The sequence below is a fragment of the Malus sylvestris genome, chromosome 11 (assembly GCF_916048215.2).
Source record: "Malus sylvestris chromosome 11, drMalSylv7.2, whole genome shotgun sequence".
NCBI lineage: Eukaryota > Viridiplantae > Streptophyta > Magnoliopsida > Rosales > Rosaceae > Malus > Malus sylvestris.
Window position 1 is genome coordinate 7,442,651 of NC_062270.1, and position 26,408 is coordinate 7,469,058.

Below are 26,408 nucleotides of genomic sequence, written 5' to 3' on the forward strand. Positions count from 1 at the left end.
ATAGGTATATGATTGTCATTTTCTCAAAAAATGAGGGTAAAATAGGGATATGATTGTTAATTTGTCAAAATGTACAAAATTAAAGCCTCTTCAACCACCCACCTCCTCCCACGTTCTCCTAAATCGCAACCACTTCAGTTCATTTAAACTATCAAAAAAAAAAATCATGATTTCACTTACCTGTATGAGAAAATGATGGTGGGACAATTTATCTTTATTTTATGTAAATATTGTGCATCAAAACTAAGGGTAAAATAGGAAAAATAGAGATATAATTGTTATTTTCTCAAAAGATACAAAATTACTATTTTACCCTCCTTATGCAAATATTGTATATAAAAAATGAGGGTAAAATAGGAAAAATAGAGATATGATTGTTATTTTCTCAAAAGATACAAAATTACTATTTTACCCTCCTTATGCAAATATTGTATATCAAAAATGAGGGCAAAATAGGAAAAAATGGTCAAAAAGTTCAAAAGATACAAAATTACTATTTTACTCTCATTATGTAAACATTGTATATCAAAAGTGATGGCAAAATAGAAAAAAAAGGACACAAATTTGACAATGAGAGTTCTCTTAATAATAATATAGATGTACCTATCTCTCTCTTCCTTCACCCATCCTATCAGATTTCTTTTCTCTCTTTCCCTCCCTCTCCTCTCACTAACAAAAATTACCATTTGCCATACGCAATTTTGCCTGACAAACCAACTTTCGTCGGACAAAGTACGTTTACCCACTCTTGGTCTGCGCGCGAGGAGGGAGGAGAGAGAGACTGGATGATACAAAACAAAAACCAAGAAAATTGGACAGGGAACAAAGGTGGAGACTGTTGAGTGAGGGAGAGGAAAAAAACAAAAAAACAAAAACCCATACATGTGTGAGAGTGAGATAGAGAAACGATGGGATGAGTGAAAGAAAGAGTGCGTGAATCATACGTGGTTGGTATGTGCCTCAACTGTGCTCCCGTGACTTGTTCTGATTCTATGTATTTGATCATTTTGAACTAAAATCAAACTTTTGGGTTACAGACCCACTCATGGTCTGCCTGCGTCAGCGCCATGTTTTATTATTATTTTATTAATGTTTTTTCGTTCTTATTGTTAATAAAAGTTGAGTAAGCGCACGATTTGCGTCTTTTTTTTATTAAATAAAGATTTCGTAGTGATTTGTTTTTAAGAAAAAGTTTGACGAAGTCCATTTAATTAAGGGAACTTTAACGAAAAGCTTCCGGTATTGTTCATTTTAACGAAAAATCATATTTTTACACTAAAAAGTCAATCCTAGTACTATTCACTTTACCCTTTATTTTGTCCTTATCATTAAAACTTAAAATTTTCAAATCTTTTTCATTAGTTTTCCTTTTAATTAATGCTTAATTAGATTAATAGTACATGTGATGATAGAGTAGTTATAAGATAGTCATGTGGTAAAAAAATTAGAATATAAGCTTCTGTGGTAAAGTTATTAAGATTTAAGCACAAAATTAAAATTTTCATGAATTTTCCGTTAATTGTTAGCATATGAGGCTCACATTTGAGACTTAAAAAATAAAGTTAGCCTACATGTAAGCCCCACGTGCTAACCATTAACGAAAAGTTCTGTTTTAGCCTAATATATGTGGCTCAAGTGCTAATAATTAACGGATAATTGATGGAATTTTTAATTTTGGGTATAAATCCTAAAGATTTCACCGTAGAAGCTTAAATTCTAGTTTTTATTTTATTTTTGCCACATGGGTTATCTTCCAACTACCGTATCACCATAGGGACTAATAATCCAATTAGGCCTCTAATTAAAGCTCTCAAAAAAATAAAGCTATTGCTTGACATTTTTTTTCTAGCCAAATGTTACACTTAGGATTGAAGAGCTTTTAAAATGATTGAAATAAGCAATTTTGGTGAAAGTATTTTTGAGTTCCAAAAGCACTTGAAGTGAATTTTGGAAGAAGCACCTATTATTGCTTCTTCCAGGACTTGAGTGTTTTTCTAAGATTTATTAGTATTTTTACTAGTTTTTAGTCATTTTAAATGCATTTCCAAACAAAAAAAAAAACTACTTTAGGTCCAAATTCTAAACTTTGGAAAGCTTAAATATTCGGCTCCAAAAGTCAGACTTCATTGCACTTGGGTTTTCCTGTTGTTTAATGAATTGGCATGGGAAACAAATGTATTTGTTGTCAACTCTTTCTACAAGAGCTTCCACCTAAAAGCATGAACTAGAAAGAGAGCTCCAAAGGCTATTCAAGGACAAATTAAACGCCTAAATTATGAAGAAACCAATGCTTGAAAAACAAGCAGCAGTTACCCCACATGATGAAAGCAGAATTAGCACTAGGATTTTTAAAATACATCCTTTTACATCACAACTAGGGGTTGGCACAAGTAGTTGCATTACCGGTCAAGAGCTTCCTGCTGTATACATTATTCAAACTTATTGTTTATTCAAAAAATATATATGAAAAAAGGATTATATTCTTAAATCTGTATTTGTTTTTCCTAATCTACCTATCTTAAGATTCCGAACTTCTTCTGTCCGTCATTTTCTTCTTTATTCTTTTCTTGGACTTTTTCTTCCTTTCTAAGAAAAAAAAGCCAAAACACACAACCACATCTGAGAGGGATCGAGAGACTAACAATATCGGCGGTGGTGATGATTATTTAGGCATTGCATGTGATGTGCTAACTGCGCGTCAATATGTCCATTCTTGAGGCAGACCGATCTCCTTAGTGTTCATGTCCGGTACCGTCCGCGAGTGACGTTTATTAGTTGAATGCGCGTTTGCCCTACCACCCTTCAAAGCATCTTTAACAAGCCCAAAAAAAAAAAAAAAAAAAAAAAAAAGAAGAAGAAAAGAAGTCAGAGAGTAGCCCAAATTCCATGACCAAACTTAACATGTGTATTATATCGTAATGTTTTGTGCTTGATTATTTGAGATATGTTACGTGCATAATTATTTATTAAATCATCAATTTGAATCTTTTTTTAATAATATTTTGTTTAATAAATGATTTAAATTGACAAGATAACATACTATGCAAACTTTAATTCGTGTAAAAATCATTTTCAAGCAAATAGTAATACGAATAGATCTGTGTTGACATATGTACCATTTTGTGTAGAGGTACCAGAAGCATTAGGTCGAGGTAGGTCACCCACTCTGTCAAAGTGAACTTTCAAGGCTTGCACGACCTTTGCGGGTATAAGAACCGGGGGACATCCTATACGTTGACAATGAAAAGAGCCGAAATGTTAGTTTAGAAAGCTTGTGATGGTATTTGGTTCTTCCAATATGTCAAACATTTTTAATTCACAACCTTACAACGATAATTTGATAATATAACATGTTACAATCTGGGAAGAATCAATTCAATATAAATATAAAGAATACTTTTTAATTTTTTGAGTGTTCTAATTGATAAGGAGAAGTTGCTGGATTAATTGTTTTCTTTATCTCTTAAGCTTACTTAAGCAATTAACAATAAACCAAAAAGAGAGATTTTGCCAAAAGACCAAACCCCAATCAATTAGTGGACTTTGACAAAATAAAAAATAAAAAATCAATTAGTGGATCATACATAAAGATTCCCTTTCACACCAGTAACTAGCTAACAACAATTTTGGCCACTGCCCAATTTTTGATTGGGAGCTAAACAGGAACATTCAGAATAAATAACCAGACCGCCTAACTTGAGATCGGGGAATAAAAGGAATACTTAGAACACAGAACCCCCTACTCAATTTGTGATGTTATTTCGCTTTATTAATAAGTGAAATATTTTAAGTTTGACTTTTGTACATATCAAGTTTAGTATACAAATAAAAAATAATAAAAAATCATGTAACAGTGAAAACTCAAATATAGTTGTATTTAAGAAAGAGGAAAAGAAACACCTCTTCACAATTTGAGACTAGGGACTAAAAAAAATCTTTAATTAATTTATAATAAGGAAGCCTAATCTAGATCCAAAGTCAAACACAAAAATATGCAACACACATAAGTCCGAATATTATGAATAATATTTCTTATATGGGATATAGGTGATATTCCACTTCTAACCCAACCACGCCAACGACTAGGAAACCACAAAAGTTGCTCCCAAAAAAATCAATCACATTACGCTTAAAACCCTAACACTAGAATGCGACACCAAATTGACAAATTAAAGATTTAACTTATTATATGTATACCTCTTTTCTTGGGTGACTGTGAAGTGCTACCAATAACACAAGGCAAAAATACTCCTGTCCCAGAAGATGACCCAATTTTCGAACATGACCCGCCAAGGAAAACAGCCCTCATACCCGGTCCTGCTTGCTGGTTCAACCATGGGTTTGAACCAGGCAATCCAAACTGTGTTGGAGACTTTGACCTTCCTCCATTAGTAGACCCAATACAAGATCCTCCTTTCTTCAAGTGCTGATAATTATTAGGCTCAAATTGCTCATGGCAAATCTTGGCTTGTCTCCCTCCATTTGCTGATGATCCTTGTTTATTTGAAATGTGCTCTTGGTTTACCTTATAATAAGCCTCAAGTTTCTGTCAAAAGTATGACATATATGAGTCAGATAAATAAATGTAACAACCACAATAGCTTGTGCACAATAGATCGGCAATCGTTACCAGCTAATCATTCTAGAAACTTAATAAACACAATAACAAGTGCATCATACATCTACTTTAGATTGGTACCAGTCAATCAGTCGAGAAACTTATTAACAGTAATAAACACTACCGAAAAATTAGAATTCAGTTCTTACCTGAAAATCTTGGCTTTGACCGCAAGATAGATCTTGCTTTGAGAAAAATCCAACACCTGGGTCTACTTTTGTACTTGGGTCTATTCGCCGAGGATGATTTAACCCTTCGTTGGTTGTTCTTGTATCTAACTTGTCAAACTTTCTCAAAACGTCGGCGTAGGTACAGCTCTTCCTAGCTTTGCCTTTGCCTGGTGTTTCTGGTGGCGTTGGTTCAAGAGATGACCCTTCTGAACTGCCATGGCTGGACCCCAACGGTGACCACACCGAGTACTGTTGCGAACCAACAGAACCCAAAAACTGAAAAAGAAGAAAACTCATATTAATTAACCACAAAATATTATCAACAATTTGTAGACATGTGCTGCATCCAAGCTTGAATTCCCCTCTATCGCTTGTGTATATATATAAGTATTAATTTTTAATTATGGGTTCACCTCTTGGTTTTTCTGAGAGCTAGTAGTATTGATTTTCTCGTGATCATCTTGAAGCATGTAGTGAGTCATCTGGCGTGTCAACTCGGCAATGTAATCGTCGTCCTCATCAGTAGTAGTCTCTGTCGACTGATCAGATGAAACAAGTTCAGAATCCTCAAGTGCTGAAGATGAAGAAGGAGAACTCAAATCTGATGGCCTAATAAACCCTTTGTAATTATAGTTAGCAGCTGCTTCACAAATATCCCAGACCTTGGCATCTGGTTTGGAGCACACAAAATCCATCATGTTAATTATGTACTAATCAACTTTTGTTTTAACTAACTAGCAGTAATGCTAATTAACTTGAACAAAAGATGATGGAGGAGAAGAACTGATCAGGTGGGTTTTATTGGAGAAGAAAGAACAAAGATCAAGGTAATTATATGATCAAAGAGCAGCTCGAGAAAGATAGAGTAGGGGTCAAATTGTTTGCAAGGTGTTTTTAAAGGGAATTTGGGTGGGACCCAGAAGCTAAGTAAGTGGGTCCAGTGTCATACAGTAGCTGGATGACTTGTTTGGTGTGTTGGTGTTGAAATTTAGAAGGGTTAGGGCTCGGTAGTTGGACCGTTTGCCCAGCTGTGCTATGTATGCTCCTTCGATTCGTTAGATATATTTTGCGGTGCCCTATATCTATATCCACCGAACCCACCGTAAACCTAATCTCAATGTACAGTTTATTAAGCTTATCGGAGAAAAAAAAACAATTGATTTTTTAAGCAGAGTAGTGTGCTTCACTCTCTCCAGATAGATAGGCATCATAAATACTAATTAATCAAGAATGCATAAGGGCTTTTAAATAGTTGAGTTTAAGAGATAGGGTGCATTTTTCGAAATTTTCTCGATGTAGTTTATTAGATAAATAAGAAAGAATACTGCTGAAAATCACATAATGGTTCTTGTTACGAAATTTTCACACCTATACTTATTGCACATAACTTTGCAAATAATTTGGCACAATTTTTCTGATACTTCTTTTTAATACGTATTTGTTTACTTATTAAGTTTTTATAAATTTAATAATGATAATGTATTGTTGTTGTTTATACCATACTTAGGGCATCCGTATTTAGACCTCGTATAAATACTCGGAGGACTCAAATGTAATTATGTAATAAGTGAAGGGCAATTATGTAATAAGTGATGAACCCTTATTCTATAAAAGGACTCCTCACCCTCACATTTGAGAGAGGCCAATTCTTAGGCCTTGAGGATCCTCACACTCTCTCCCTCATAATCCTCTTAGAAATACAATATCAGTGTGGACATAACCCAAACTTTGGGGTGAACCACGATACATCTTGTGTTATTTACATTTATTGCAGATTCACGGTCGGATTTACGTTGTTCCAAGACCTCCGATTTTGTGCATCAACAGTTGTCAATGTTCTTATTCAGTAAACTGTTTCTTGACAATTCTTTCTTCAAGTGATGATAACTGGGAAACAAATTCTTATTCTATTTCTTTTATTAACGTTGTTAGAAATGGTTAGGGTTGGTCTTTCATTACTACCAATATATATGGTTGGGGGTTGATGTTGCTTCAGTGTTGACTATTCATATTATTTAACGAGCGCAACATTCTTTTCATTTGTTTTTCCTCTGTTTTATCCTGACTTCTGTTCTGTTGCTTGCCATACACACGACAAGTACGGTTCAACAATTGCATGTAATAGGTAAGGTATAGCGACTTTTGGGGCAGCTCGACCTTTTGATTTATGAATTGCCCACTTCTGCTGCACTACATGAATCAGTACTTTCTAGTCTTCATAATTGGCGATTATTCGACAATCCATTAGGTCACGGTTCCCACTACTTTAACTTTGGATGTAATATCATATCAAGTAAAGAGTCCATTTCATTGGAGCAGATATATATATATATATATATATATATATATATATATATATATATATATATATATATATAAGAGAAAATTAGATCCCCATATCAAAACGCCCCTATGTAAGATTAAGTAGATCTAGCTACCAAGTTGCCTTGCCCAACCCAATAACTTTCATAGTTGGGCTCTCTCATGTCAAAGCCTAAAGTTTTTAATGCCATTGGTGTCACCATTAAACCATTGGAGTTTCTACAGCGAAAGGTATTAGTAAGGGGTTTGTGTGCATGATTGTGCATGACATACTAATAGTGTAGTGTATGAACAATGTATAGCCATTATGTTGATAATATATAGATATTATGTAATCATTATATTATGGGGATACATTGTCAATACGGATCATGCACAACGAAGAGAATTTCTCTAGGTGAGAGGTGTGTAAGGGCCGTTTAATCAAATCGGACGCAAAAATATAAATCATTCATTTACCATATATTACTAAAAATGCGGAGAACTCAAGAACCCAAATATTCTAATTTCTATTCCTTTTAAGTAAACATGCCCTAATACTATGCTTATTGTGAATGCCAATTTTGAGTTGGTAATAACATTTAGCCTATGTTCGGGTGAAAATTTTTCAAGTTTCAAGAGATTGAGCACAAGTTAAAAACAAAATGTTATATGAAGGCGGTTAGAAAAGCCTTTCTCGTGAGCATTGCAAAAGTAAGCAAAAGAGATTTTGCAAATCACTTCATTTGGAATGAGGTATTTACAAATCTCTCACGTCTTTGTAATAATTATGATTTCTTTTTATTTAACATTTGTTGTTAATTCCTTACTAACCAAACCTCAATCCTTTCGAACTTAAAATTCCTCACCTTATACACATAGTATTCACTTTATTTCAAAGTGACATGGTTTTAAAGTAGTTGATTAATCAAAAGTATAAAAATACCAAGAAAAGTTTTACAAAAAAACAAGGTGCCTGCTTGGTTTCAAAGTTTCAAACCTTCCGGGAGATTCTTCTCGTTTACCTTCAGTCCCCCCACGAATTGTAATATACTCGCAGTTTCTTCAGCTAGTGGACTGCTTGCTGAGATGTCTTGTTCAATATTCAATGAAAAGTCAGCTCTCTTAATCATTATCGTTAAGGAATACACATATACCTTACATAATGCAAGTTGCCAAGTTGGACCCGCCAACAAACAGTCCTCAATACATAGAATAGCGGATCATTATTTGAAAAATTTATCCTGAAAAAATGTTTTTGAGTGGGATCATTATATTGTCACGATTTAATATGTACAGACGACGAGTTATGATTCACGTAAAAAATATGTCATAATATAATATTAAGAAAACGATGAATTTATACCTTAATATAGAGTACTATGTTCTATAACACACGAGCTCTATTATCATGTGTCGGGGTGTGGCCAAATAGAGATTAAGATAATTGTTTTGTCCTTGTTCTCTCAAGGAAAAATGAACCAAATCGAGCCACATTCCCAAAATGTAGAAATGAACCAAACCAAGCCACAATTCCCATTCGATGCGCAAATTAATCACAACTCTATTTACTAAGTGGTAAGCAATCAAACCACATAGTTTTTAATTTTTTACACATGCTCAATCAAAAAAAAAAAAAAAAACTTCTACACATGTGGAATGTGACATGGGTTACAGATATACATCAAAATATCAGGCTCTGTTGACTTTGTATGCAAAGCCTAGCTACCAAAAGTTCAACGCTCAGATCTAACTACTAGTTTTTTTCTACTGTATAGCTCAGTACTGCCATTAAGTTGTTCAATTTCAAGGCTCTCAAGCATTTGTTCTGTAATTCACTCTAATTGGTTTTGGTGTATTTCGATACCATGACGAGGGATAGGAAAATCGGGGTGGCCGTAGATTTCTCAAAAGGATGCAAGGTTGCTCTAAAATGGGCCATGGATAATCTGATCCATGAAAAGGGTGACACCTTGTATGTCATCCATATCAAGCCCTCTCAGGGCGATGAGAGTCGCAGCACTCTTTGGTCTTCAACCGGATCACGTACTGTACTTTAATTTTCATGATCTTATTGCTTCTTCAAAATTTCATCCTATTTATTCATCAAGTTTTATTGTATATATCGTATTTTCTGTCTGATGATTTTGATTTTTTTTGAGCTTGTGATTTGGATGTTTAATTATGCAGCTCTGATTCCATTCACGGAGTTCCGTGAAAAATTGGTGATGGAGAAGTATGACGTCAAGGTTGATGCAGAGGTCTTGGATTTGCTTGACACAGTGTCTAGGCAGAAACATGTATGTGTAGTTTTTGTATTCATCCCCACTTTATGTAATTTGTAGGTTCAGAAATGTTTTGTTTGCCCATGAACTTGATGAACTATCAATTATGCTAATTAATTCTTGTTTAAATTTGTGATTCGACAATATATTTATTTGTCTGAAAGTATAAATTTGAAACGTGATTAGACATCAAATACATTTTGTTGTTAGACTGTTAATTTGTTATCAAACCTAAAAACCAAAATTCAATTAATCAGTGATATTGATTGATGGTTTGACATGATATAAACTGTCTGACAAGAACATTTTCGATGGTTATAGGCGACGGTGGTGGCAAAGCTCTACTGGGGAGATGCAAGAGAAAAACTTTGCGGAGCAGCTGAAGAACTAAAACTCGACTGCTTGGTCCTTGGCAGCAGGGGCCTTGGTTCCATTCAAAGGTAAATAAAAGAAGAACCCAAACTTAATACATCAAACACTTGTGCTACATATTACAATTCACAGTATAATTCTTGGATATTTTGTTGAATAAATTTTAGGGTGCTGCTGGGAAGTGTGTCCAGCTACGTTATGGCAAATGCAATCTGCCCTGTTACCATTGTCAAGGATCATAGTGCTTGATTAAGAATGTGTACCTCTAAAACGAGCTTGATGAGGGAGATAAATGGATGTTGTACTGCTTGTTGCTAATGTTAATGATCTTGAATTATGTGCCTCCCAATTTGCATGTATCCAATAATTTAATCTTTGTTTGTATGAAACTACTCTTGTTGTATCAGTTTGAATAATGAACTTGAATTATGTGCCTCCCAATTTGCATTTTCTTTTAGTTGAATTGATAAAAAAAATCTTCTTGATATCTGTACAAGTTCAAAATTCTAAAATTCTAAAATTCTAAAAACCTAATATTCCTTTTTCTCCCAACTTTTTTTTTCTCCAACTATGTGGCACTCAATATTGCACACTACCTTAGGATTGAAAACCAAAAAATCATATCGTTAAACCTCGTGTGATGGCGTCATTTTACTTAGAGAAACAAGTAGGAGAATTATACTAAATGACCTCGCTTAATGAGCGATAAATCTTCTGGTGTCAAACCTAAACCTTGCATAAATATATATAGGGTAAAAGACTGTTTACTACCCTCATGTTCCGTGGTTTTCAACATTTAGTACATCATGTTTTTTTCGTCTCAGAGTCATACCTAAAATGTAAATTTTGGGACAGTCTCATACATCCGTTAGTCAAACTGTTAAGTTTTTCGTTAACTGTGACGTGGCGCACTGACTGGGCGCCACGTGTCATCCACGTTTTTTTTTTCTTTTTTCTTTCTTTTCTTTTCTTCTTCTTCCTTCTTCTTCTTCTTCTTCCTCCGACTGCAACTTTTTGTTTTTTTTTTTTTTTTTTTTGCTTCTTCCTTCCTTCCTCCTTCCTTTCCCTTTCTTCCCCTTCTTCCTTCTTCTTCCTTCTTCTTCCTCCGAAATCTGGGGAATGTTTTTTTTTTTTTTTCTTTCTTCTTCTTCCTCCTTCTTCCTTCCCCTTCTTCCTTCTTCTTCCTTCTCCTTCTTCTTCTTCTTCTTCTTCCTCCGAAATCTGGGGAAGTTTGTTTTTTTTTTTTTTTCTTTCTTCCTTCTTCTTCTTCTTCTTCCTCAAAAAAAAAAAAAAAAACACTTTTATCTTTTCTTCCTCTTCTTCTTCTTCTTCTTCTTTCTCTTTCCTCCTTCCTTCTTCTTCTTCTTCTTCTTCTTCTTCCTCCGAATCTGCCCAGAATCAATTTTTTTTTTCTTCCTCCTTCTTCTCCTTCTTCCTTCCCCTTCTTCGTTCTTCTTCTTCTTCCTCCGAATTTGGGGGAAGATGAAAGTGTTTTTTTTTTTTTTTGAGGAAGAAGAAGAAGAAGAAGAAGAAAGAAAAAAAAAAAAAAACATTCCCCAGATTTCGGAGGAAGAAGAAGGAAGGAGGAAGGAAGGAAGAAGCAAAAAAAAAAAACAAAAAAAAAAGCAGAAAGTTGCAGTCGGAGGAAGAAGAAGAAGAAGGAAGAAGAAGAAAAGAAAAGAAAGAAAAAAGAAAAAAAAAAAAAAACGTGGAAGACACGTGGCGCCCAATCAGTGCGCCACGTCACAGTTAACGAAAAACTTAACAGTTTGACTACCGGATGTATGAGACTGTCCCAAAATTTACACTTTAGGTATGACTCTGAAACGAAAAAAACTTGATGTACTAAATGTTGAAAACCACGAAACATTAGGGTAGTAAACAGTCTTTTACCCATATATATATGTTCGACCTTATAGTCGACCTAAGCATTCGGGGTACTTTCACAGGCCAAAGGGTTATACTAGGTGTAAACTTGACAAACTTAGAGTTGTTCAAACATTTGCCTTAAAAAAGCTGGTATCGACTTTCAGTAAACCGGTGATTAGCTTCTTATAATATAAATATATCATGTTATAGTCTCATCCCAACAAGTCGTTGTAGTATAGTGGTAAGTATTCCCGCCTGTCACGCGGGTGACCCGGGTTCGATCCCCGGCAACGGCGTAATGTTTCGCTTTTCCAAACATTTTTTTTTCCTTTCACACCTTTCAAACTCTCACTAGCCTCTTGCTTCTTCCCCTTCCTCTCAGTTCCTTGCCTGTAAAAACACGTTACCCATAAACACACGCACGCAAACCCTTGATTCCAAATTTCAAGCTTCAAAGCCACTCCACTACTATCACCGTACAAAGCAAAAAAACACTCCCATTAAATCACAAAAAAAAATTGTTTTTTCCGTTTTCTTTTCCACCACCTACACCGCCACCAAAACCAAGAAACCGGAAATGTCCGCTGCGTTACGGTGCCTTCCAATATCCACCACTCGAATCCACATAATGGCCTTAGACGGAATCGTCAACGTCAACTCACTCTTCTCTTTCGCGCTCTTCGTCGGCCTCACGTTTTACCCCACCACCGATCCCGCCGCCATGCTCATTGGCTCCGACACGGCCTGCGCCGCTGGGGTCTCCTCCGCAGAGGGCCTCATCGCCTTCCACGTGTACTCCTTCAGCTCCTTCCTCTTCTCCAGCCTCGTTGCCTTGGCCCTCAAGCAAGCCATCAAGATCAGCAGAGACATTGTGGTTCAAAATGGCGGTGACTCCGGTTCGCACGTGGGTCATGTGAACCGGGTAGCTTTGCGGGTCGGGACGCTGGTTTCGGCTTTCGGGTCTGTTTTGGGATGTGGGTTTTTGATGATGGCGCTGGTGGACTTGGTTCAAATCAAATTGGGGAGATTGGGTTGTGGGAGTCTCTACACTTTGGCTGCAATTGGTCCTCTGGTCACTTTGGTTCCTCTAGCTCTTGTTATCTATGTTTTTCTTGTGCTACATGCTTTTACTAGATAGAAACGTATGATTAATCAAACGAAATGTTAAATTTGTGCATCTTCTTTGCATCTTTAATATAAATTATATTTACATAAATTCAGTATATAGGACGTCGTCTTGTCTGAATAAATTTCACTTGCCCTTAATAGAGATGGTTAATGGATGCTCATGGATACTCTATATATCACCATCATTACCATTACAAGTACAAATATCACCACTCATCACCACAGACATCACATATCCACACTCAAATGGATCTCCATTTAATTAAATTGGTACCCATTAACCATCTTGATCGATGATGTTAAGCTTTGATAAATTGATAGGTTTGATTATTTATGGTGTAGAATCTTCCTTTAGAGCTTCGATTTTAGGCTCTAAGTACTAAGTTGTGAGCAAATTCGAGATTAGAATACTGAAGTTTAAGTCTAATTTAAATGGTCATTTTAGGGTTGATTATTTAGGTTTTGATTGTTTGGATGCTTGATCATTATCTAGGTTTTAATTGAGTTGATTTGATGCAAGTTAGAGTAGATGTCATGCTTAAGAACTCCTATTTGTAAATGTAAGGTTTGTCTGATTTTTCAACGATTTCCATAGCATTTAATGAGTTTTTACTTGTTTAAATACATCTATAGGCATAGAGAGAACGTGCAAATAGATTGCCATGCTCATTGAATAATTTAGAGAAAATCAATCATCAGTCTTGGATAATTACTTATTCATAACATCAAGGAGATTAAGTAGAATTGTTTAGGTCCTGTTTTCTTATGTTGTCAATCTTATATTCCGTGCATTTTATTTCACGTTGTATTTAATTTCATTTTAATTCAAAATCTCATATCTTTACAGTAGAAGTCTCAATTATAATTTGTTTCAATTTAGTCATAAAGATTCTTAAAATAATTTGATTTCTATAGGACAATATTCGTGCTCATTTGCTATACTATCATTTGATTCGTATACTTATAAGTACTAAAATTCGAGATTTAATGAGGTTAATTTTGGTTATTTAATTTTTATAACCTTTTGTGTGAAAATAAAGTTTTCTCAACGTGTCCGTACGTTCACGTTGTCCAAAATTTAACTGTTAATTTGGAAGTACAAAGTACAGACGAGTTATGTTTAAATGAATTTACTTCTGACTGAAATTTTTGTAAGTAGGCTAATATTAATTTATGAAATCAAAGGATGTTGCTTGTTTTACAAGGTTCGTTAATTCTTCATAAACAATCTATCGAGAATTCGAGATCGCCAATTTTATAGGAACTGCTTCTCTTGAACTTGTTCTTTGTAGATCCCCCATGTGCAAGTACCATTTGAAACAGAAACCAAGTCTCATTTCATCACTTTCCAAATTGGTATAGTTGTTTTTCTTGCATACTTCTTCCATGGAAAAGGATTCAGTTACTCTGCTCAATTTTCTCCGTCTTTGCCGCGTCGTTTCGTGTTTTGTGTCTGCTCATTCATCTTATTCATTTACTGATACAATTACCATATATAGTCCATGCTACCAAATCAATAACCTACTTGCATTCCCTTCAGCACTGAACCAGCTTGCTTTTTCCTCAATGCCGCCTTCGAGGCTTCGTAAAATTGCTCTGTTTGTCAGGCCTCATAGATCTCAAGCTACCCGACACTCAATTTGTACTTTCTCCTTTCGAAACCAACTGCTGCTCGCTATCTGGACCAAGCTCTGATTTGGAAGATGTTTCAATCTCAAAACCCTACGGTAAGGCCTTTCAATGTGATCCACACCGAAAGCATTGGCCTCTTGCATACTTAAGCGCGTAACCAGATGAAACTTGGTGTTTCTTGCATGGGATTGCATACGAAACCCCATTCATTCCGACATCATACAAGAACTTCTACGGAGCCATGAAAAACCACAAGGGTATGCATGGACTGAAAAAGTTATTAAGGTTGTTGAAGAGGTAAGGATTTTCCCTAGTTACGCTCACCATGTCGCTACCAGTGACCATGTTGGAGATGTACTCAAGAGGATTTACATGATCCCCGATGATCGCTTTCACATTATTCTTAACGGGGTTGATGAGGAGGTTTTCAAGCGGGACATTGCCTTGAGAAAGGATTTTAGTAGAAAGTTTGGGGTGCTGGAATCTAAGACTAGTTCTGAGAATGGCTGGGAGGTTGGTGAGGGATGAAGGGCATCCGCTGATGTTCGAAGCGTTGAAGCAAATTCTCAAAGAAAATGATGCGTTTAGGCAAACTGTTGTTGTTCTGGTTGCCGGGAATGGTCCTTGGGGTGCAAGGTACAGAGATCTTGGAATGAATATACTTGTTTTGGGGCCACTGGAACAAGCTCAGCTTACTGAGTTCTACAACGCAATTGAGCAATTGATATTTTCGTGAACCCGACTCCTCTCGTCAGGTATTGCATCATACATTGTTGGAAACAATGCTCTTAGGGAAGCCAGTAATGGCAACAAAGCTTGCCAGCATTACAGGCTCTGTCGTTGTTGGCAAAGAACAGTAGCGTCACTAAAGAAGATCCTCTATAGAGTTTGGAGTAATGGCAGAGGAGATTTGAAGCAGAAAGGCCAGGCAGCAAGACAGAGAGGATTGCAGTTGTTCACTGCAAAGAAAATGGTGGCTGCTTACGAAAGGCTTTTCCTCTGCATATCCAATGATGAGAAAATTGGGGAGAACTATTGTCAATTTCAGATTCCATGACACTAACTTAGCAGATGACTAATGCATATCTAGCCCCCGATTGCGGCATCATCTTGTCACCGAAATTTCAGTGTTAGAAACAAAGCTTTTCTAACAAGGAACCGGCATAAGGATAAAAGGCTAGATAGCTGTACCTTATACATTCTGTGTTGAAGTTAAGGAACCGGCATAAGGATAAAAGGCCAGATAGCGGTACCTTATACATTCTGTGTTGAAGTTGTAAGTATCTTTGACAATTTGGATATACAAACTGGCTGATTGGCCAGGAATCTTGTGACAGTTGTTCTCTGCTAAAATTCCATGCATCATCTAAATCTTTCGAACGAACAAGGTTGGAGCTTTGCTTGGCCAGCAACTATGAGCACTTTTAATCTAATGGAAATGCATTACTCTTAACAAACCGTAAACGCATCATAATACAAAACACATTGCATAAGAAACCGTAGTCACTTCAAGCATATATGTTCACAATGAAAGAGCAACGGGCTCATATCATTCGCCCGTGAGTCCTCCACAGGCTTTAATTTAACAGGATAAACAACTTTCAAACTACACACAGAAACTTAGTTCGGCGGAGAGTAGTAAGAACATTACATCTTCGGAAACCATCTTCTTGATAAAAAGTCCAATGGAACAGTTGACCATACCGACATAAAAGCTTGCACTTCCTGTCCAGCATCTTTTGCAACCAATGCGCACATCAGCCACTTATTTATATTACACTTACATACTTAAAACCCCAGGCCTAGTGAATTCCTGCAAAACATAAAATCTTCTTAGATCAGCTCCTTGCGTGATATCTTTACAGTATGCCAGGCTTCATGAATTCGTATAAATTGAAAAGAGGAAAATATATTGTGGCTATTTATCTTGTGAAAGGGAGAAAACGCAATGCTAAGAGACGTTCTGATCTGTTTAAGTGTTGAAATAATAAGAGAATTTATTTCGAGAAATTGATCTAAGAGTGAATGAATGTACCTTGAAAATAGATGAAGAATTCATATGGCCAGTGAAGGGGAAGTCCTAATAATAGAGCGAACCTGCAGAAACGCAAGTCAGAAGTTCATACGCTGATCTCCTCTTCAATGTAGCTCTAAATTATTAATACTACTAATTTCATCTCCAATATCAGTACCTTGCCACCAATTTCCTCGGGCGGCACTGTTCGAGTTGGTTCCATTTGGATCATCTTCTCCCGCATCTTTCTTGAACTAATTCAGTCAGAGTAACAAACAGAATCAGTTTTTCATATCCTTTTATCCGTTAATCATGTTGATAGCGTTAATACTACAGTACAAGTCTGTATATTATGTGATCAACTCATCAAGACTCACTATAGGATAGGATCCAGAGGCATGGGTCCTTGGGGACTGGGAATACACCTCTTGCCCACCATAGTGAATAGATGAACTTAGATAACATGGTTCTGCTCTTTCTTCCTGAAGGACTGAACTCCGGTCCTTGTTGGGTACGCTATAGCGTGCACCTTCGCTACTTATAGCTATATAGTTCGAGAAAAAGGCAAAGGCCGAGGCAATAAACTTTAAAAACAAAGATCAATATCTAACATCAAGAGGTTGTAGAGAATTGCAAAAGCAACATACGATAATCTATATACATATACATAAAGAAAGCGTTAAAGGTTAAACATTCAAAAATCCATTAAATGCCCTTTTTGTTAATGAAAATGCTAAAAGAGAAAACACTTCATTATATATGGATATAATATCACATTAACAAACTCTTAAATTGAAAAATGAAAACAAAAATATGTCCAGAAAGTGTCGAAAAGAATTAGGCAGGGAATCTGATGACGATGGAACATAATCGTAGCAGAGATTAAACAGTACAGTTCTAAGAACTTAAACTTCTATCAAAGTAGAAATGTTGCCTATCAAACAAGATTTCTTCCAGTTAGGAGTAATACAAGAAATTCTACATTAATTAGGCATAAATGATCCAATAAAGTTCGTTAGTCGGAAACTTTGGACATGGTAGAACAGAAAACAAAGAAACTAAAATCAACATGATACAAACCTGCAGTACCTTGCTTGGTGTTCCGTGCACGATTTCCCAAGGACTGCCGCTGCCAATATTCTGTCAGCTCAGAGCTTGAAGAGTTCCTCCCAACCACCTTAAAATTAAATCAGGTAAAAAATGTCAGATACTAGAGCATATATTCAACAGAAGATCTAGTAGTGGCCAAATACACTTTCAGTGGACGGAACACTAACAAGCAGAGGTGTACAATGGGCCGGACCGGCCTGGATCCTTCAAAAGACCAGCCCGCTTAAAGACGGCCATTTGTACACCTCTATTCACAAGCCCCTCACTTTTCCAACCACTAAGCTAGAGAATAATGCTATACAAAGAGCTATGAGCACGAGGAAAAATAGTGCTTTTTTCTTTTGGGTTATCAGCTTTCCCCCTTCTTACAAAAACTAACCAACAAATCCACTAGGAACCCAAATCATGTTTTGCTTAAACAAACCAAAAAAACTTTTTCATTTCCCCTTTTGGTATTTCTCTGCAATATTTCACATTTCCTTTCTAAGCAATTTTCAATTCACTATTATACATAAAGTCCAGAAATTATATAAAAAATTATAACAAGAAGCATATATATGCACCCAATGAATAAAGTTCATCCTCTGCTTTCAATTTTAAATCAACCCTGAATCCTCCTCGGGCTTACGCAAATTAAGTGGAGCAGTGTGCTCTTAGTATTCAAATTTGAATCTCCCTTTCCGTATTGCTCAAGTTAAAAAAAAAAAAAAAACAGAAAGCATAAATATGAACGCAGTAGAAGAATCATAACTACCTGTGATGGAGGTGGGAAAATGGAAGCAAAAATCCCAGTAGAAGACTTGGGAGGAGATTCCTTGGTACCAAAAAGATCAGCAGTCAATGAGGAACCTGAATTGCCCGGCTTCTTATTGTTACTCTCCATTTTTTACTTCCTCTCTTTCTCTAAGTCAACCAGAAGAGCCAACTCCAGAATAAAAAAGCACTTTCCAAAAAAGCAGCTTCCAAGAGAAAAACCCAGTTGAAGAAACAAAGCAGGTAAGATTTGCAGAGGAAGAAAGAAATCAGACAGAAAGTTGAGAGAGAGCACGGGGTGAAGATGATGACACACAGAGTATCCAAAACTCAAAATTTATATAGGCACTTGCTGTATAAAAGATGGTACTGCATGTAGTGCCGCTCATGTGCCATCTTCACCCAAAGAAAAACAAACGCTCTTCCGTTTTCATGCAACCAAAGATTTGTTTCTCCTCATCAAAAAAGATTTGGAACTTGCCCTTCTGTTTTCCTCACTATAATCATCTTTTTTTTTTGGGAGACTTTGGATGCGGTCCCTAGTTATGAATAATCTTTGACTGAAACTTTGTTGGTTTTCAATTTTTGATCCAAGTCCCTAAAATTAATTGATAATTTATTTCTATGTACGTTACTATATTTTTTAAATTAAAAATTAAAATTTATAGTTGTTTATAGTAATGAGATTTTAAATAAAAAACATAATTTGTGGGATTACAAATATTAAAATATAAATATACTATTGTGTGTGTGTGTGTAAACATGGGTACATTCATAAAAAATAACCAAAAAATTATTGTATCAAAACATGGGTACATTCTTCAAAATGGGTACATTTAGCAAAAATAAAAATGGGTACAAATAAATAAAAAAATATGGGTACAATACAAATAAAATTTTAAAAAATATGGGCACAAAAAGAAATTAATATATGGGTACAAATTAAAATTGAAAGGAAAATTGGTACAAATTAAAAAAGGGTTGCAAATTAAAAATGGGTACAAACTAAAAATAAAAATATATGATAAAAAATTTAGCCATAAATATAAATATACTAATTGTAACATTTTTAATATTAAATGAATATATTTAGAAATAAAAAATATTTTATTATTGAAATAATTAATGATATTATTAATAAAAAGGACCTTGATCAAAAATTGAAAAGTAATAAGGTTTTAATCAATAGAGTAGTAAAAATAAGGATGAAAACCTAATTACTCCTTTTTTTTTTTTGGTTGAACACTATAATCATCTTTTCCCCACAAACATAATGGATAGGTGCCACGTGGGCTCCACTCCTTTTGCCAAGTGGATGTACAGTAGTGCCATATTATTTTGAGAGAGATCAAAATTTTAAACCAAATTGCGTGTCACCAATAGGAAATAAGCATGTGAATCAACATTTAACTAATAATTCAATCATCAACAACCATATCATTTGATTTAAAATATAAATCGAATTCAGAACTTTCATACTAACGATGACAATTTCTGTATTGATACTGTGGGGTATCTTCATCTCATCTCTCTCGAGCACTCTAGGCCTGGACTCGACTTTTAATTCCTCTCGCCCATTGGCCCCCATTGTTTGATCATATTCTGTGGGATGTATGAGTTGATGACTTCAAGTGAGGGATAGGAGAAATGAATCTCTGAAAGCTTCTGTTCCCACCAAGTGGATAATCAGATAAGCTTTGCTTTGTCCGATATGCTTCATGGTCCAACATTCTCTTGCTATTGATATCAAGGCACGATTCATGAGTAAACCCACCAGTGTTATGTAGGACCATAGCTCTTGAACATGTAGAAAACTTAGATAAAACTTGTGGTGTTATAAGTGCAAATCGGAGCATATTATGTACTGGAATCTTTGGCAGTTGAATTTGAATCTTCACACTCAATTACGTAAAAACTTTAAAGTAGATGCTCATATATCAGAACAAATTATCCACTTGCTGCGTCCAACCTCCACACAAGCTTCCATCTGACGTTCTTATGAGGATTGGAATCAATACCCTGAGATGTCATGAATAGGAAAAAGGCAGATTGTGTGAACATGGTATTATGAATGTAATTTTGTTTGGATATGGGTTTTGGTTTGAAGTGGGACTTGTTGTACTAAGTGGGATGCTTACGACAAAGTTGGTACAATTATTTGGTTTGAAAGAATATGTATGGGTTTTGGTGATTCATTTTAAAGCTGGATGTGTCACTTTTGCTTACTATATAGGTCAGTTGGATTTCTTCAATAAAAAATTCCCATGCTTTGGTCTTTAGTGTGAAAAATACGTTCGAGTTGTAGTATGAATTTAGTGAGGGAAGAAAGAGGAAGATCGGTCAGAGAGAAGAGAATTGCTTGAGGAATTCTTGAGTGTGATATTCTTTTGTATCTTTATTTATATTAACAAGGGAGAGAGAACCTTGTTTCCTAAGTAATACAAGTTGTACGAGGAAATATCTTCTCAATCTCTTCGTAATGATCCCAAATCAGTTGTTATTGTCTACTTGAAAGATTGGCTTCAGGCAAATATGGTTTCCTCCATAAAGCCCCTTCGAACACACGCTTTTCTTCATTGGGAACCTCCTCTTGAGGGTTGGGCAAAGCTTAATGTTAATGGTGTCGCAAGGGGGTGGCCAATTTCATTGGTGTTGGTGATGTCCTTAGAACGCATTGGGGACATGGGCCTTTAGTTTTTATGCTAATCTTGGTCGAGGTGAGATTTTAAGTGCTGAAGTTTGAGGTGTTTTTATTGGGTCGCAGCTTGTGTAGACTAATGAAATTAAGAAGATTATAGTTGAATCGGATGTTGTACTTGCCCTACAATTGATTTTAAATGCATAAATAGATAATCACCTTATGAGAAGTTTGGTATTGAATTGTTATGCACTTATGCACCAAGTTAGTCTTGTGAAATTTGACGTATTTACCATGAAAATAATTTTGTTGATGATGATTTGGCTTGTTTGGGTTTGTCATGCAGTTTGGGTTCGGTCTTTATTGAGCAAGCTCATCCTTCTTGTCATCGGTCATGGATATAACTGGAGTTTCGTAGCCTCGTAATATGTTTATAGTCTTTCCTTTTCTTTCGAATTTATGCCCCGTTTTCAACAAAAAATATAAAATAAAGATAATAACGATTTAAAAGTAAATGAGTAAAAGTGTAAAAGAAAAGTATTATTTTCACTTTACTTTGAACAGAAAGGGAAGAAATACGAATTATTCTCATTCGAATGTCTACTTGCATTATAAGAATCAAAAGACAGTTGGAATTCACATAGGATTCACATGAAAGAAAAATGTTATTGGTTATTCTTGGTTTTTGAGGAATAAGACTTGGGGAACTTTTTTATTAAAAATAATATAAAATAAGGGTACTTGAGAATGGAAAAATTTTTTACCAGACTTTCTCAGGATCTTGATCGAACCTTCTCATTCTGTATTTTCGGTTCTCTTTTTCGTTATGCAATGTTGCACAATGATTGGAATCGTCTATTTTCTAACTTTTAAAGATCAACTTTGTTGAAAATCAATCAAATAAAAAATCATTAATTGTTCGTTTAATATTGTTAAGATTTAATTGTTCTAACTGCATATCTTTGATCTATATCATTAGATGACTAAATGAGTTTGGAATTGGTTGATTTCTACTAGAGTTTTCAAGGGTGACTTAGAAAATAACGGCATAACTCATCATGCAACATTGTAGAATAAGGAGAGCCAAATAAATAGAACGAGAAATTTCAAATGAGAAGGAAAAATCTTCAAAAATTTGTTAATCAATGACTTTCTTAGCAAAGCACTGTTACTGGACAATTCTCTATCTTAGAAAGCCCAATTTAAATTCAGTCAGGCCCAGTCCAGTTTAAACCCGACCCAAAACCAAGTTATAGTTATTTCTAGGGCTCCTCACATTAAAGCCCCTCAACTGCATTGCATCCCAAGTATTACTGCAGCCTCCTAAACTTGGAGAGATTAGCAGTACCAAGATACAAAGGGTACAAAAACCACAGTCAATCATATGTGCTCATCTTTGTCAACATAGTCAGGTCAAAAGTTTACATGCCTACAAGAACATGTACAAAATATGACAAGTTACGTTCCAAGAACTCCGATCTTTGATGCTCTAAAGAAGGATAACAATTTTACATGTATGGGATAAACCACCTAAAGGTTTTAGCAGGCAATCCATTACCCTATAATCAGTTGGGATACAACGAACCCCTCCAATAAAGAGAGAGATTTAAGCCCTGAAACCATATAACCTTCAATCCGGCGATGAAATGAATATAACATCTGTGTGGAGAGAAGCGCATGCTAATTTCTACAACAGATTGAAGTAGGAGCAAAGCATAGAATACAGACCTCAGCCGCGCATGCCAAATATCTCTTCCGGAGGATCATACACATGCTGTTCGGGAAACAGCTCCTCAAAGTCTTGCTTGACTCTGTTTCTCAAAAGGGGGTGTGGCAGAAGTCCCTTTAACAAAATCCGGAATGGCAGCTCCTCTGGTGGATCTGGAGACTGCTTCATGTCCTCATAAATGTTCATTGCATCTGTAGGACAACCAGAGTTCAAAAAACCCCTGATAACTTCTGTATATGTTTGAGAATCAGGAAACAGATCCTCCCTTTTCACGCTGTCCCACAGTAGCATAACATCCTCCATTTTCTTAGATCTTGCTAATGCAATAATTAAGTCCTTATACAGATAGACATCCGGTTTGTACCAGTCTTGCTTTCGAATAACATTAAATACCTGAAAATTCACCGAGTCGCTTGTAATTCCAATAAACAAAGACATACGTTCATTACATACGTAGTTAAACAGAAATAAAGATGTGCAGTCTAGAAGGAATTCATTCCAAATAATGGTCTAAATGTGCTCTGATAAACAAGTCTGCAAAACCACAGCATACCTGTAATGTGGTTCGGCATTTAACATAGGAAACAATGAATAAGGAAAGCACCATTGTGTATTTGAAGAGTTGGGTTTCAACCTGACTTCTTGAAGGAAATAGTAAATCCGCAATTCAAAATCAAACTAGTCTTGTTTCTCGTATATTCAAATGGGAAATATGGCAGTGAGTGTTGATATGGTCGTCTTGACTCTCATGAATGAGATTTCAACATTTCACCATTACTAGCTACTTCAAAATCCAAAGAACTGTCCTCGCACCTATAACTACAAGTGAAAAAAATGCCCGTCTTGAGTCAAAGATGGATTTGGCCACGAAAACCACGTCACTCCGATCACGCTTTACCATACACCATGAACCTGCACTACTAACAGGAATACCCAGAAACACTTACACTAAAGCTAAGCATTGCTTCTAATACTGTTAAACATATTGACAAAGCATTACTGAAGGTGCCCAAGATCACACATTGAGTCAGGCATTCAACCAAATACATAGCGTGCAACCCACGGAGCCCCATTTCGCAACGACTGTAAACTAACAACACATAGGTGGATTCGCACAGCACAACTTCAACACCCAAAGTACAAAAATTTCAGAACAACCCACAAGATCAAATGCAAAACATTCACAAAATTTAAACACAGAAATTCGGTACCTTAATTGCCAAAGCGACTTCTTCCTGGCGCTCGAGCTCAGTGAGAACAGCAATCATATCCGTCTTCAACAGTCTCAAAACGTGGGTATTTACAAACTTCCCGAGCTTCTCTTCCACGTCCTCGAACAGCTTCAAACCCGAGATTACGAAAAGCGCTTCTTTGCCGATCAGCTTTTTGCCCCTCCAGAGCGGTCCTCTGGGCCTCCCGTCGTGATACAGCCTCAGCCCACAAATGGGCCTCCAGGACTCGAGTGCTAGTTCTGTGGATTTTAGAAGCATTGGGTTTGATTTGATGGGCGTTGTTTTCAGGTTTTGGAGGAGTATTGAAGAGAAAAATGCGAACTTCGATCGCGAAAATGCACGAGTCGCCATTGCCATTGGAGGTGTGATGAAGGGGACGAGTTGGTCAGTGAGATTGATGAACGGTGTTTGAGAAATGAGAATCTAACTCTCCTCCAAAATCGTGTCACGAGTCGTTTAACTAACTATGATTACTTAAACATTTAATTAAGAGCTTAATTGGATTAATAGTCTATGTGGTGACATGGCAGTTGGAAGATAATTTTGCGGTAATAAAATAATATTTAAGCCCATGTGGTGGAGCTTGTTAGAATTAATGCCTAAAATTGAAAATTCCATCAATTTAACAGAAAAGAATAATAACTAACTGATTAATAGTAAAATTGTCATTTACTCAATATCCTATCAATTAAACAACAGTAACGGTATGGAGACTTAATTTGTAAACAAAATTTGCAAACTAAATGATGTGTCACCAATAGTAAATGAGCATGTTTATCAACGCTTAAGTAATAATCTAATCATTAACTTCCATATCATTTAGTTTACAAAACTTTGTTTACAAGTTTAGTTTCCCTAACATTTCTCATTAAACAATTGTTCAAGTAATTTTTTTATTTTTTATAAAGATTTAATTAAATGATGAATACCTATAGTTGGTTAAATAGACACGTGACACGATTCAGAAAGAAAGTAACGATTACCTTATATTAGGATAGTGAACAAATACAGGCTCCTATTACAAACTCATGAACTGAAAATAGTTGTACTTTTAAAAATGCAAACTCTTTTAATCATCTTTAACAAAAATACTCTCAACTTACTATTCATATTGTATTATCCATATTGTTATTGGCAATGAGGCTAGTTCATATAGTGTTTGGGAGCAACCTATTTTTTTATTTTGGCTTTGTAATCTCATGCCTTTTGATCTCACGGGAACCTCAGCTGAAGAGACAACAGGGATGGGGACACTTCCAAAATGGACACGGGAACCTATTTTTTTATTTGGTTATTTTGGCTTTGTATTATCCATATAGTTATTAACAATGGCATTGAGATAAAGCTTGAAACGAGCGATAAGGGTAAAACCCTAGTTGGTGCAACTTTCCAATGATGGGGAGGTTGGGTGGAAGAGGCGGCGACGGGGTTTTGTTGGTGGTGGTAGCCAGAGGCGGAGCCACAGTGGGGTCAATGGGGTCGCACGACCCCTTGGAAGCCATGGAAATAACATTAGAGGTCCCTTGGAGCTGCTGGTGCAACCCCTTGGAGTTGCTGGTGCGACCTCTTGGAGCTGCACACCACGTGTTCGATGAAATGTCTGAAAGAAGAAAAAGACTTCGGTTGCAGGTTGAAGAAGAAGGAAGGGCGCGCGCGAGAAGAAAAAGACTTCGGTTGCAGGTTCTGTGTAGAGTTTCGTTGTGTGCACCTCGTTAGTTTCATAGTTGTAAGCCTGGCTCTTTCCTTATCATACTGTTCGTACTTGCAAAGTTTGCATTTTTTTTCAATTTGAGATCTAAGATTACATTGATGCTGATTAGTTGTGGTATTTTTGGTTGTCAGGGAAAGTGAAGGCACCTTTCAGTATGGTAACTATCGGCGAGAGGCTGATCGCGCTATCCTACCAAGACCCGATGAAATGACGATATGCATGCCGTTTCTGTTAAAAAAAAATTTCGCACTACGCGCACTATCCTTATTGACCCCCCAAACATTATTTCCTGGATCCGCCACTGGTGGTAGCGGAGGAGCACAGCCTGTATAGAAGGATGAGGAAAATGGCCAGCAGTAAGCCCAAAGGTTGCAGAAAGGAGGAGGTTTCGTTCACCAGCGTCACTTCTATCCTATCACGGAAAATTAGAAGTTGGTAGTATGCATTTCCCTGCACATCATCAATAAATAAGTGAGGAACAATGATGAAACTCATGACCACTTGAAAATAAAGTTCTGATACAACCCTCAATGACCTTTGGATTCAAAATTCAAGTTGTATGCACATGACGTTGTTATCCGAGGTATCCTATAAAATTTAACTTTAACGTGGCGGCTTAAACATGTCACGAAAACATGTTTCCATGCCGTCTAACGAACGTCAGACAACATGTCAGTTTGGGTGGCGTTTTGTAATTGACATAAAACTAGTTTTCAATATGGAGCATTTTTAATGATGAAAATGCCGAAAATGTCCCCTTTGTACAAGTTTAGTGAAGGTGTATACCAGAAACACTATTAGTTTGCTATTGAAACTTATTTTCTTTATCCATGTAACAAAAAAAAA

General features: G+C 36.1%; 5 protein-coding genes, 1 non-coding gene and 1 pseudogene across 7 annotated transcripts; 4 read left to right on the forward strand and 3 right to left on the reverse strand.

Moving 5' to 3' along the window:
* Positions 1–2,381: 2,381 nt before the first annotated feature.
* LOC126589130 (uncharacterized) lies at positions 2,382–5,661 on the reverse strand. The gene is made up of 5 exons (XM_050254354.1): positions 5,202–5,661; positions 4,768–5,064; positions 4,198–4,546; positions 3,117–3,227; positions 2,382–2,811 (listed from the first exon to the last, which is right to left on the reverse strand). Exons 1-5 carry the CDS (start codon positions 5,484–5,486, stop codon positions 2,699–2,701), a joined length of 1,155 nt encoding a protein of 384 aa, XP_050110311.1. The 5' UTR covers positions 5,487–5,661; the 3' UTR covers positions 2,382–2,698.
* Positions 5,662–8,827: 3,166 nt separating this feature from the next.
* On the forward strand, positions 8,828–10,181 carry LOC126589143 (universal stress protein PHOS34-like). Its single transcript, XM_050254372.1, has 4 exons — positions 8,828–9,135; positions 9,280–9,389; positions 9,696–9,814; positions 9,914–10,181. Exons 1-4 carry the CDS (start codon positions 8,958–8,960, stop codon positions 9,993–9,995), a joined length of 489 nt encoding a protein of 162 aa, XP_050110329.1. The 5' UTR covers positions 8,828–8,957; the 3' UTR covers positions 9,996–10,181.
* A 1,658-nt stretch (positions 10,182–11,839) lies between these two features.
* On the forward strand, positions 11,840–11,911 carry TRNAD-GUC (transfer RNA aspartic acid (anticodon GUC)). The gene has a single exon. It is a non-coding gene; the product is annotated as a tRNA-Asp (tRNA).
* Positions 11,912–12,034: 123 nt separating this feature from the next.
* Positions 12,035–12,831, forward strand: LOC126589167 (uncharacterized). Its single transcript, XM_050254396.1, has one exon. It carries the CDS (start codon positions 12,193–12,195, stop codon positions 12,751–12,753), a length of 561 nt encoding a protein of 186 aa, XP_050110353.1. The 5' UTR covers positions 12,035–12,192; the 3' UTR covers positions 12,754–12,831.
* Positions 12,832–12,976: 145 nt separating this feature from the next.
* On the forward strand, positions 12,977–15,561 carry LOC126589127 (uncharacterized; annotated as a pseudogene).
* Positions 15,562–15,846: 285 nt separating this feature from the next.
* Positions 15,847–18,770, reverse strand: LOC126589144 (uncharacterized). Of its 2 annotated transcripts, none has more exons than XM_050254373.1 (6): positions 18,254–18,770; positions 17,470–17,566; positions 16,767–16,933; positions 16,568–16,643; positions 16,411–16,472; positions 15,847–16,188 (listed from the first exon to the last, which is right to left on the reverse strand). In XM_050254373.1, the coding sequence occupies exons 1-5, from the start codon at positions 18,380–18,382 to the stop codon at positions 16,456–16,458; spliced, it is 486 nt and encodes a 161-aa protein (XP_050110330.1). In that variant the 5' UTR covers positions 18,383–18,770; the 3' UTR covers positions 15,847–16,188; positions 16,411–16,455. The 2 variants fall into 2 exon arrangements, with proteins under 2 accessions (XP_050110330.1, XP_050110331.1); XM_050254374.1 differs by having other exon boundaries at positions 17,479–17,566; positions 18,254–18,768.
* Positions 18,771–22,252: 3,482 nt separating this feature from the next.
* LOC126589136 (protein THYLAKOID ASSEMBLY 8-like, chloroplastic) lies at positions 22,253–24,303 on the reverse strand. Its single transcript, XM_050254362.1, has 2 exons — positions 23,831–24,303; positions 22,253–23,012 (listed from the first exon to the last, which is right to left on the reverse strand). Exons 1-2 carry the CDS (start codon positions 24,206–24,208, stop codon positions 22,620–22,622), a joined length of 771 nt encoding a protein of 256 aa, XP_050110319.1. The 5' UTR covers positions 24,209–24,303; the 3' UTR covers positions 22,253–22,619.
* Positions 24,304–26,408: the final 2,105 nt, after the last annotated feature.

Coding starts and splice junctions, on each gene's coding strand:
- LOC126589130 (XM_050254354.1), bottom strand. CDS start 5,486: ATGATGGATTTTGTGTGCTCCAAACCAGATGCCAAGGTCTGGGATATT. Junction 4,547..4,767: donor GTCAAAGCCAAGATTTTCAG/GTAAGAACTGAA, acceptor TACTTTTGACAG/AAACTTGAGGCTTATTATAA. Junction 3,228..4,197: donor ACAGTCACCCAAGAAAAGAG/GTATACATATAA, acceptor GTCAACGTATAG/GATGTCCCCCGGTTCTTATA.
- LOC126589143 (XM_050254372.1), top strand. CDS start 8,958: ATGACGAGGGATAGGAAAATCGGGGTGGCCGTAGATTTCTCAAAAGGA. Junction 9,136..9,279: donor TTGGTCTTCAACCGGATCAC/GTACTGTACTTT, acceptor TTAATTATGCAG/CTCTGATTCCATTCACGGAG. Junction 9,390..9,695: donor CAGTGTCTAGGCAGAAACAT/GTATGTGTAGTT, acceptor CGATGGTTATAG/GCGACGGTGGTGGCAAAGCT.
- LOC126589167 (XM_050254396.1), top strand. CDS start 12,193: ATGTCCGCTGCGTTACGGTGCCTTCCAATATCCACCACTCGAATCCAC.
- LOC126589144 (XM_050254373.1), bottom strand. CDS start 18,382: ATGGAGAGTAACAATAAGAAGCCGGGCAATTCAGGTTCCTCATTGACT. Junction 16,934..17,469: donor CACCAAGCAAGGTACTGCAG/GTTTGTATCATG, acceptor CGAACTATATAG/CTATAAGTAGCGAAGGTGCA. Junction 16,644..16,766: donor CCTCTGGATCCTATCCTATA/GTGAGTCTTGAT, acceptor TGACTGAATTAG/TTCAAGAAAGATGCGGGAGA.
- LOC126589136 (XM_050254362.1), bottom strand. CDS start 24,208: ATGGCAATGGCGACTCGTGCATTTTCGCGATCGAAGTTCGCATTTTTC. Junction 23,013..23,830: donor AAGTCGCTTTGGCAATTAAG/GTACCGAATTTC, acceptor GTGAATTTTCAG/GTATTTAATGTTATTCGAAA.